Source organism: Scyliorhinus torazame, chromosome 15 (assembly GCF_047496885.1).
Source record: "Scyliorhinus torazame isolate Kashiwa2021f chromosome 15, sScyTor2.1, whole genome shotgun sequence".
Lineage (NCBI taxonomy): Eukaryota > Metazoa > Chordata > Chondrichthyes > Carcharhiniformes > Scyliorhinidae > Scyliorhinus > Scyliorhinus torazame.
The window spans coordinates 153555611-153567872 of NC_092721.1; the positions used below are offsets into that span (position 1 = coordinate 153555611).

The following is a 12262-nucleotide window of genomic DNA, read 5'->3' on the forward strand; positions in this document are numbered from 1 at the left end:
CTGCTCCCAAGTTAATGGATCCCTGCACCGCTATATAAATAAACAATCTTGATCCCTCCCCATTGAAACTGCCTCGATCAGTCAATCAAAAGCTTTTTCGGAGGCAATGGTGCATGAAATTGAATGCAAAAAAAGCAGTTCAAAGCTTTTAGCCTTCTAGGCATGCAAACAGTCTTCAATACTTTCAAGGGCAATGAAATTGAAACACACTTCAAAGATTTCCACCAAATTAAAGGGATTACATTTGCCTTCATCTCAGATCTTTGAACTTGGCGTAATGACAAGACTTTTCAAAAGAATGTAGGGGTCCAGATGTGAACACTTTTACTTTATTATGAGAAGGTTAATTTCTAGATACTGACTGTTAAAAGGTGTGAACACTTTCACTTTATTATAAGAGGTTAATTTCTAGATATTGACTGTTAAAAGGGATGGGAAAAGCAGTCAAATGGCCCCCATCCCAGGGAAGACCCTGGTTCTGAGCCCCTCCAGCCTAGCACAAGCCTCCCCCCCCCCAACCCTCCCCTCCCAGCCCCCCTGAAACCCTGCAGCAGCATTCCGAGATCAGGGCACCCTTTAAAAACGGCATTCCGATCACAGAGGAGCGTGACCAGTCAGTGAGATTAGGTCTCGCCCCTCTCAATTCCAGCGAGAATCCAGTGTGCCATGGAATGGCACTGAAAACCTGATTGAGGGCAAAATACTTTCTACGGGCCACTGCAAGATACGTCGGGGCTGCTCCTAGTGCCAGTGGGAATCATTCTGGTTTTCCCACTGGCAGGAGCACTCAGTCGCTGATCAGTAGAATTGTGCCCAACACCCGTGCTACACATAGAATTAGTAGCCATATACTGGACTTGGCCCAATTCATGCTAACTCCTCTCAAAAGATTGCGCAGGCTTTTTACTGCTTTCCAATTACAAATCAAAGAAAATACCCCAGCATCTCACCTAATTTAAGATAATAAATAATTAGCCTTTCATGGCTGGACAGGTCATCCAGCTGTTTTTAAAAGGTGCTAACTTCGGTGGCATCAATGGCTTTTGTTTAAAGCAGATTCACTGCCCTGAGAGGAAACATGCACTTGTGGCAGATTCAAAGCTTGGATTCCTTCTCGGCTTCCAGCCAAAGGCAAAGCATTGGTTCCTATCAAGGTTTACCAGCACAAGCAATGGCATAATTCTTCTTTCTACAGCTCAACAATGCAAACTTTGCTCCTGACATTTAAAAGGCAATCAGGTGTGACATCCCCCATCTGAAACAGAAAATGAATATGGACATGCGCAATCAGACCAGCCATCGAGATGATAAATTAAATCAGAGGGCCGATTAAAAGCTGCTTAAAGCAGCAAAATAATTGCACCCAGCTTTTCTTTTTAAATTACTAAATGTGTTTGATAGATTCTGCTCTTTGCTTTACTTGATAAGTTAAAGTGTTCACTTCCAGACGTTCAGCGTCCTGCACTGGAAGAACTGCAGCTAGAGGAAGGCAATGAAAAGTTTCAGAGATTCGAACGCCCAAATAAAAATAGATACTATTGTACTTGCTAACAAAATTATTTTACAAGTGCTCACTCGGCCAGGAAAATATTGTTTTGAAAAAAATATATATCCACCTACATTTTTCTGTGCACATGATCACCAGCTGAAAGCAGTCCTCATAGTTAGACCCAATAAATACCTCAAACTTGGCCACCTTGGACTCCATTTTAGGCCTTTTATTCCAATTTTGTTCGAGCCAACTATTACTTGTATGTGGCATAATCGGCGCTACCATTGTTTTGGAGGGGCAAAAATACGAGAAAACAAAAATCACATAGTAGCGGTGTTGGCTTTCGAGCACACAAATGCTCAGCGGAACAACTTAAGGAAAACCCTCACCACTGTTATGTGGGGAAAGACTTACTCCCTGTGTGACACAAGCAGCACTTGTTCAGCTGTGCTCCTTTTTCAAATGTCCAAGATACATACTGGGGGTGCATATTCGGAAGAAACTGAACCTCTATTGGTTTAAACATCATCCTCGCCACTCCTACTTTCTGCAACATACTCCGTGGTATTCGGTAGGAAAGCTTCCTTCTCCGGAGGTACTGCTTCACCATTTGACGCACTGACTGTGTCCTTAAAAACCCTTGCAGTTCTGTCAGCTGGGAAACTGGAGCAGTTAGACTCTGAGCTGTTCCAAATTCCATAAGCAAAGTAAATAATGCATCCTGTCAGAAAAAGAAAACAACTTATTTAATAACAGGTTCACTTTGAAAACTGAAGCAACACATCACAAATGACTCTCCTAATGAGATAAGTTTTCAAAAGTTGAACAATACTTTTCTTATCCAAGCAAATTCCTTATTTACTTAAGTACAAGTACAATTAGGAGATTAAAGAATGCCATCTAAAATGACCACTTTGATCAACTGATTCGGACCTATTTCTCTTACCAGGTGGAATAGTACTTCAAACTAAAATCGGAGGCACCAAATTATACGGAAACTATTATTCCTCAACCTAGTCTATTTTGGTATCCATGAATCTGGAATTAATTTTTACCTGATGAAGCATAACTGGAAAAACTTCAATGCTTGCAAGGACATGAAGCGAATTGGAGATTTATCTTGGAATTGCTATGCACATATTTTTGCCTTGTGCCAATTGTATCCAATATAATCTGGCAACATTCTGTTGCAGTTTTTTTTTCAGTTTTACAGCTAGTTTTTAAGGGTGAATTTACAACACAATAAATACAGTAATTATAATTGTCCCTCAGTGTACATACTTTAGAAATTCTGCAGATGTTTGACAGTTCTATAGTACCAAAGAATCATGGCGGTGAATAGCATACATGCCAAATGAGAAGGTGTGTCACACAGAATCATGGTGGTGAATAGCATACATGCCAAATGAGTACATGGGAGACAATGAATAGGGGCCTTAGCTATTTACAATCTATATTAATGACTTAGATAAAACAAGAGAGAGTAAGGTATCCGAGTTTACGGAGAATATAAAGTCAGGTGAAAATTTAAGCGGTGGGGAGGACGCAGAGACGCCACAAAGAGATTTGGACAGATTAAGTGATTGTGTAACAAGGAAACAGATGGGTGTTAAATGTGGAACAATGTGCGGTTATTCACTTTGGTTGTAACAATAGGAAAGCATAATTTTTTTTTTTAATTTTAAAAGGTCTGAAACTTGTAAACCTTGGGGCTAAACCAAGAGACTTGGGTGTATTCGTACAAGAAACAAGAAAAGTTAGCAAGCAGGTACAGCAAGTAATTAGGAAAGCAAATGGCATATTCGTCTTTATTGCATGGGAATTGGAGTACAAGAATAGAGGCATCTTGCTGCAACTTGATTTTGGCAAGAGCAAGTCCAGAATACTGTGTGCAATTTTGGTCTCCATATTTAAGGAAGGATATATTTGTATTGAAGGCATGAAAGCCAAAATGTTTACTAGATTGGCCCTGGGGATGAAAGGGTGAGAAAATTGGATCTATATTTTCTGGAGTTTAGAAGAATGAGAAACAATGTCATTGAATCATTCAGATTATGGAGAAGCTTGACAAGTTCGACACCAAGTGGGCATTTCCCCTGGCTGGGGAATATTGAACAATGGGCACAGGATAACAGGGCCGATCAACAAGACTGAGACGAGAAGACGTTACTTTAATTATAGGGTTGAGAAGCTTTGCAAGTTTTGTGAGTGCACCATCGTCGAATATATTTAAGGCTGAAATAGACAGATTTCTGGTCTTCCAGAGAATCAAGGGACATGTGGACACTGAGAAAGTGGAGTCGAAGCCTAACATCAAGCAGGATTGTATTGAATGGCAGAGCAGGCTTGACAGGCCTTTTAGTCTTCCCCTCTCCTATTCCTTAGAGCTAGACAAAAGTAGGGTGGGAAGAAGTTTGGGTGGAGCTTTAATTGTACTTTAATTCAATAACTATAGTACTATCCATGAAGGCCCAGGTCTTTTCAACCTGGCCCTTCGCCTGAGGTGTGGTGCCCCTCAGGTCAAATCACCACCAGTCAACTCTCTCTCAAAAGGGGAAAGCAGTCTATGGTCCTCGGGGACTATGGTGACTTTCATAGTGCTATTGTGATCCGGTTAACACATCGTCTTTGGTGTAATTACATTCTCCAGAAAGAGGTTCTTGGTACTTTATTCATAGAAATATACCAGTAGAGGGGAGCACTTAGTTTTTAAAATGTAGCCCTAATTTCTAAGAATGGTTGGATTATACAACAGCATTAGGAAGTGGGAGAATGTTTGGAACACATTGAATCGGCTGTCAGGTATCTGCAATGGATAGTTCATACGAGACTTTGTGGCATCTGTAAAGAAGGTAGTCTAATGCAAAGCCAGCCAGATGTTTCCCCAGGGCAAGAAGCAGGACAGGTACCCCTCAATAAAGTACAAAATGAGAATGATCTTCTGGAAGAAATGCAGCAGAGAAATATAATGTTGTGTATCCGTGGGAGGAAACCTTAATGTCGCACATGGAAGCCGATAGCAGCGATGGAATGCAACCCTCCTCAACACAGTCATTGGCAAGTGCCAAAAAACATTTAATGACCCGTGTTATAAAACCATGATTTAGATCGCACGTGACTTGCTTTTATTGAATGGGATTAAAAAACAGGTTAAGTTTTAAAAGACTGAACATTTACATAACTGCACCCCGCCAAGTTCCAAAGCCATCAGAAAGGAACCAGATCTTTTGGAAATAGCCCACCAGAGACAATTAGTTTAAATGGGTGGAAACAGCCTTGAACCATTCAGACATATTATTCAGGTGGGTGCAGACTGAATTACTTTGGACAATGCACCCTGGCTGAGAAGGGAACTCCATCAGCCATTCAACCTAAACACTGGATCTGGAATGAGGGTGCCCCAGCTTGCTGGGACTATCTTTGATAGCTGGCTAGTTGTGAATGGAGGTCATGTGATGAGCAGCAAGAAAGAAACCGCTTTTCCGGAGTCAGGGAATCGGAACCAAAAAGACTTGAAGTGGATAATCACAAGTTGAGGACTTGTCTCTCTCTTCAGCAGTTCTACATGCTAGTGCCCTGCCTGTACCCGACCAACACTGCAAACAGCATTTTCAATATAAACCAAGCAATTGCTGACTCCAGGAAAAAAAAAAAACAGAAATCGTCCCAGTCGAGTCTTTAAATCATTTCTATATAATCAGGGAAAAAAAAAAAAAAAAAAAAAAAAAAAATCACCAAACATGGCCACAACCTACAAGATGCATGTATGATTCTTTTGGACAGCCTTAAAGAATTTAAATGTGTGTGCGTGTGCGCACAAAGGCACGCCCACTTGCGTGTGTCCACCCTGTGCCCATGTGGATATCTCTCGGAGCATGTGTGAATTAGAGTGTTTTATCGATCAGATGTTCAGGGCTATAAATACAATTTCCTTTTCATTTAAAACTCACTGACAGGTTTTCTTGTGTGTCCTTTACTGCATCAGCACAAACAGTTAAACTGAATTGGTAAACAAATTCTCGCAGTCAACTGACGGTTAGAAAGAGAAAGTGCCATTTTACCTTTGCTGGCTCGAACACCTGATACGGGCAGGTGAGATAGCACGCTGAATACTTTCTTGGCACCATGGGGACTAACACATTGTTCATCCTCTCAAATGAATAGCTTGATAAGTAAATCTTCACTGCACTGCTACTCGAGTAACTAACAAAGCATCTTACAATACTGGGACATCCTGCACAAAACTTAATCAAATAAGGAACATCGAAACTCATTCTTACCATGCAACAGCAAATCTGTAACATCTGCTGCCTGATACCACCTGGGAAACATCCTCAACCCTGACTTTAATTCCCTCAGCGTTGCTATTTGAGAAACTAATGCATAACATGCAAAAGATAGGGGCTGGGATTCTCCGAGGCTCCGTGTCGAAATCGCGCTTGGCGCGGAAAATGGGGTCTCAGACCCGCGATCGGCTCAGACGCCAGGATGCGATTCTCCGGCGACCGCAGAATCGGCGGCAGTTGCGCGTGCACGGTCAACGCGGTGCCGGTTCGTGGCCATTGAAAGAGGCCCCCGCGGCAATTCTCCCGGTCGACCGGCCGAGTTCCCGCCAGCGTGGTTCCTGTGTAGTTTCACCCGGCGGGTGCTCAGACTCGCGGCTGCGGTGGCCATCCTGGTTTGGGGGGGGGGGAAAATCAGACTCCGGGGGGTGGCCTCCACGACGGCCAGGCCCGTGATCAGGGGCTACAGATCGGTGGGCTGTTTGGCTCAGTCATGTTGCGTGGGGGCCACCGCGAAAACGGTCGCCGCGCACATGCACGGAAGTGTAGGGCCCCATATCGGCAGCAGGAGCTGCGCGGCGTAGCTGGGGCACTGCTATCCCTCTTGAAGTCGGAAAATCACTCCGGACTTTTAGAAAAAAGTATTGAGTGATTCGCGCCCGTTATCCGGCGGGCATGGGGACATAGCCCCATTTTCAGAGGATCCCGGCCAGGGTGCTGGAAACCAGACTATGGGCATCAGACTAAGGAGAGGGTTGCAGAACTGCCGAGGAGAAACCTTAATCTAGCTTTGAGAGATGGTAAAACTGGTGAGATGGTGCAGGTGACTGCCAAAGAGCTATCAAGGCAGTTCGTGAAGCAGCGGTCAGCAAACAGCTTTAATCCCCTTCATCGCTTCCTTAATCCCCATGAGTTATGCTCACCTATCCGTAGTTTGTGTTCTCTCTTTCTGCAAGAATGTCACAGCAACAAGAGGCACAGGATGAGGAGCAGCTTCAGAAGGGAAGAAAGCTCTCTAGGGAATTAATGAGGATTTGGATAATTGAGGCCAAAGTCACTTTGAACTCCCAAGTTTGTGTTCCAACATTTTCAATATCAACCCGTGTCATCTGCCTTCTCACTGCCACTCCAACTCCAACTCAAACAAATAAAAGTAGCAAAACAGTTAAGCGGATTGAAATACGACATCAATCTGGCTCAACGATAGCAGCATCCAGTGAGTCAGCAGGTCACTCCTGGACTTGGTGTTATTCAGGGAGCAGAGCTGTGGCCTAGCCAACATTTGTCCCTGAAATGAATGCCCCGAAAACAAATCACTCAGCTATTTGTTTCACTACCTTCACTGGAGTTTGCAGTGCTTAATTTAGTTGCAAGTTGCAAATAAACAACAGTGCCACTTCAGACAAAACCATTGTGACGTTCGGATAGACTGGAGGTCTGCAAGGTAACCTACAAACGGACATGGTTTCTTTCTCACCTATCACCATCCAGATAGCAAAACGAATCCAAGTACCTCGATCCAACTGCATCATTAGGTACATGTTCACAAAGATGCTGACGACAGGCAGACAGGGCAAGAGAGGTACCTGAAAATCAGGGCACGCAATTAGCAAGTGCAAAGCTTAATTCAAAGTAGTTCAGCAAACTTGAACGAAAATCAAGGTACTTACCTTGAATGACAGTTTTGTTTTACTCTCTGGCTGCCTCCAGATGATAGCAGTGAAAGTTGCACACAAAAGGGCGATTAGAATAAGTAACAATATGCACCACGCTTTCCCTTCCAACAAAGGGTCTTTTGCATGGACAGCCAGCAGGCAAAATACTAGGATAAGAATTCCTGCAACAGGAAGGATAGTATGTTACTATTGTTACAACTGGGAAGTTGCCCAAGTGAAACATGCTGAAAGTTGGCTTGGTACTTACATAGGTACGTAAAGAGAGAGAGAGGGGAGAGAGAGGATGAACTCATAACCAACATTTTACTTGCTGTTTTGTTATCCATGCCACCAATTTTCTTTTTAATCCCAATGCTCCGTCCATTTAAGTGTTGTAGTGAATGTTAATATCTTCAATGTCCAAGTACCTAAGCTCAAAAATCGGTTGACTGATTTTGTTTGTACCGGTGCCTGGGGAAGTGCATTACACCCACCATCTCACAAATCTTTTCTTTGTAAACAATTTCCAGCAAGCGTATTTAGTGTTTAGGATGATGTCCTGGGTTCCCCTCCTATTGGGAATTGGGCCCCATGTTGCAATTCTTATCATTTTAAACATCTCGATCAAGCCATTTTAAGTAAATACAAACCCAGCCTTCCCACCTCCCTGATCACAGCTAAGTCCTTGCCAGATAAATTCTTATTCCACCTCCCACGGAGCCAAAAATTCATTCCAAGGTGGGGTCAGAAAACAAAACCAGTTTTACCCATTGTTGAACTTGTGCTTTCTTGCTTTTATATCCTGTGCCTCATGTCATGAAGCCCAGCAACCTAATTAGTTTGATCACTTTTAGTATCGGTCAGCTGACATTCAACGATTGAGACTCAAAACCCTAAACCCTCAGCGCCCAAAAAAGGTTCGACTTACGTGGATAGGGTGGGGGCTTGACCCTAGGTAGGATGCGTTTCAGAGAGTCGGGGCAGACATGATGGACCAAATAGTCTCCCTCTGCGCTGTAGGGATTCTATGATACTCTTGGAAATCTTTTCTGCACCTTCCTAATGGCTCTACATACTTCCTAAATTGGAAGCAACTGAGGCTGAGCCAGTACTTTATAAAGATTCAACATAGTCACTTTGCTTCTGTACTTTACGCCTTATATATATATATATATATTATATATATCCTGTATGCTTTATTAACCACTTTCTCTTTTTAGAAATAAATTTAGAGTACCCAATCATTTATTTTCCAATTAAGGGGCAATTTTGTGTGGCCAATCCATCTAACCTGCAGATCTTTGGGTAGTGGAGGGTGAAACCCACGCAGACACAGGGATAATGGCCAAACTTCAGAGACGGGGACCGGGACTGGCTCTAGGCAGCAATGCTAACCACTGCGCCGCCCTGATTAACCACTTTCTCAATCTGCCCATGCCACTTAAGGATTTGTGCACATTTACCCAGAAATGCCTCTGCTCCTTTATTGTATCCGTTGTTTTTTTAGTGTCTTGCTTCCATCTTTCTACCAAAATGCAACACTTCACTGCATTGAATTATACCCATTCCATCAACCTGCCCTCTTGCAGTCTATCACTAACCGCCCCCCCCCCCCCCCAACCCCCTCAGTTCCCAATATTTTCTCATCTACAAATTTTGGAAATGTGCCCTGCACACCCAAGTCCAGATCATTAATGTAGGTCAAGAAAAACAGTTGTTCCAATACTGATCCCTGGGGAACCTTTCCCCAGTTCGAAAAACAACTACTCTTTGTTTTCTGTCACCCCACCACCTTCAGATCTCTGCTGCTACTGTCCCTTTTATTCCAAGGTCACGTCTGTAACTTTGCTGACAAGCTTGTTTGGAAGCGCACGTACACCACATTAACCACAATATCCCCGTCAACTCGGTCATCACCAAAACCCAATCAAGTCAGTTAAACACAATTTGCCTTTAATAAATTCATACTGCCGTTCCCCAATTAACCCTCATTTGTCCGAGTGACTGGTTTTGTCCTGGATTCTCACTTAACAACGGCTGAGGCAGCCTTTCACCTATTTGAGATATTTAAACGCTACGCAGAATGTTCTGGTATCTGATGCATCTTCATTATCTGACACACAATCTAGGATGCAGGGTGGGCCATTTGGGTGCAATCTAGCAAAATGAGCACTGGGTGGGGGGGGGTTCTATGGCTCACTGGCGCATGGCAGACTGATAAGTTTGGTAAACAGCATTCAGTGGCATTGATGTTGATGACTTATCAGCACCTTCTGAGTTGCCTGCAGAACCATCCCTACCACAGATATTACCTCTGCTGCTAATTGTATCAACGAAATAAATCAATTTTGATTAAAAGGCATGAGGTACAGTAACCATGGTAACTTACCAATAAAACACACACATGTATTAACTATAAATCCCGATTGTTTGGAAGGGAGACTATTTTCAGGGAATAACAAGGCATTCAATGAAAATTCTTCTTCACTCTCTGGTAAAACATCTGCTTGGGAGTCGCTATTGCTGACTGATTCTGGCATATCAACATCATCAGACGTATTTGCCATTTGATATGTTGCATTACAAAATAGGCTCGGCTGGTATCTGCAAAGAGGAACAAGTTTATAATCAATAATAATCTTTATTATTGTCACAGGTAGGCTTACATTAACATTGCAATGAAGTTACTGTGAAAATCCCCTAGTCGCCACACTATGGCGCCTGTTCAGGTACACAATAGGACAAATTCAGAATGTCCAATTTACCCAACAAGCACGTCTTTCGGGACTTGTGGGAGGAAACCGGAGCACCCGGAGGAACCCACGCAGACACGGGGAGAATGTGCAGACTCCACACAGGCAGTGACCCAAGCCGGAAATCAAACCCGGGTCCCTGGTGCTGTGAAGCAACAGTGCTAACCACTGTGCTACTGTGCTGTCCATATCTTACCTGATCAATGCACATACAACTGGTTTCATTTTTTAAATCAACTAATTGAACTGAAAAGCTGCATAACTAGTTTCTTCAATATCTTACTAGGTAAGGCACTGACCTGCGGCACTGAATCATTAAGATGAGCGAGTTGCCAAGTTTGATTCCTGGTCTAGCAGTGTCAGGTTACCTTAGTCAGTGCAGGAGTGAGAGCAGCACAATGATCTCAATGTCCCCATACTACAGAGGATTGTTAAAAAAGGCAGGGTTCCTGCTCCTAACTGATCTGATGATGCCAGCAGGAAAGTGCACAATCCCGGGCATCAGGTGAGATCAGAATCAAGCTGAGCTGCCTCCTGCAATCCCTGGTGCTGCCCATGAAGAACAAAACCAAGCGGGCAGAAGCCTTTGACCAGCTATGGCTCCAGCCTCAGGACAGGAGAGAGGGCATAAAATGGAAAGGTTGAGGCTGGGAGAACATGCACACACTTACCTGAGCACCAAAACACAAGCAGCGACCAGTGAGTAGGCAAGAAGGGTTCCAATTGACATTAGATCCACAAGGTCCTTGAGGTCAAACAAGAAGGCCATGATAGCTGCAGTAACAGAGCAATGTAATTCTAAGTTTCTGCATGAAGATAACCTCTTTAATAACTATATATAAACACTGAAGAAAATTAGTGTAGCATTTCAGAACAACACAGGCACAGCTTTGCCATTAGGGTGTTAAACTCAGGGTGTAATTAGCTGGAAGCTACTCACGTACAACAATATCAACAGTACAACTAACAAGTTGATTTTATCTTATGAAAATAGGAAATCGGAGAATTAGGCCCCTCGATTCCACATTCCCGAATACAAACATAAAATATATCTTAGACATGGAGCTACATCCGGCTCTTTGGGCAGTTCTTGCTGGGAAATAAGGATTCGGGTAATCAACGGGTTACATTATTTACTATAAAAATAAATTAAAAAGTGTCTGGATTGCCATAATCAAATTGACAGAGTACAGGCATAAACATGAAAGCGATAATTTGCTGTACCAACAGAAAACAAAGCCAGTTTGACCATATATGCAGTAAAAGCTCCTCTACTATCCAGCATTAGGACCTTTGAGCTCAACAATTTCCCTTCTTTAGAATTGTAATGCATAATTCAACAGCAATAACGTAGCAAGAAATACCAGCATTTATATAGCGCCCTATGCCATTTGAACACAAAAGCACCACACACTTTCTTTTTGGAGTGCACGGTTACACAGACAAATAAAGCAGTCATTCTGCAGCAGCAACATCCCATTAGTAGCAATGCTGGACTTTTTCTGAGGGAGTTGGAGGAAGAAAGAACACTGGCCAGGCTACTACCAAATGAGTTCACTACACTGTGACCGTGGATAATTATCAACATGAACAGGCAGTTGCAATCTTTGTTTCACTCTCATGCAAACGAGTTTTCTGTCCGGTCCGTGACAATTCCTGCCGTAAACTTCAGCAAGATGGCGGGCACTAATTTACGTTGGCCAAGAGTTTATGGTCACTCCCGCCTGGCAGGATATTACAGTGCCGCTGTAGTCAACTGCAATTTAAATGGCCTGCTGCATCCGCCAGGAGGGGGGGGCCTTTGGAGACCAGACAGTAGATGCAGTATAATGGTGGTACCAAAATTAGGAAGGCAGATTATTATTTGCATGGGTGTAAATTGACAGAGGTGGATACTCAGCGAGACCTGGGGTTCCTCGTTCATTAGTTGCTGAAACTAAGCGCTCAGGTACAGCAAGCAATAAAGGTGGCAAATGGCATGTTGGCCTACATAACGAGAGGCCGCGAGTATAGGAATAGAGATGTTTTACTGTAATCGTTTAGGGCATTGGAGAGGCCACACCTGCACGCGTGCAGTTT

The 12262-nt window shown here is 43.3% G+C and overlaps 1 protein-coding gene across 3 annotated transcripts in view; it reads right to left on the reverse strand.

The window, feature by feature from the left end:
• Positions 1-1693: 1693 nt before the first annotated feature.
• Positions 1694-12262, reverse strand: part of LOC140391913 (high affinity cationic amino acid transporter 1-like) — a 115031-nt gene continuing 104462 nt past the window's right edge. For all 3 annotated transcript variants that reach the window (XM_072476958.1, XM_072476956.1, XM_072476957.1), the window contains 5 exons: positions 10855-10957; positions 9820-10034; positions 7446-7612; positions 7253-7361; positions 1694-2213 (listed from right to left, as the gene is read on the reverse strand). In XM_072476958.1, the coding sequence (XP_072333059.1) occupies positions 2011-2213; positions 7253-7361; positions 7446-7612; positions 9820-10034; positions 10855-10957 (797 nt within the window). In that variant the 3' untranslated portion in view covers positions 1694-2010. The remainder of the gene's footprint in view (positions 2214-7252; positions 7362-7445; positions 7613-9819; positions 10035-10854; positions 10958-12262) is intronic.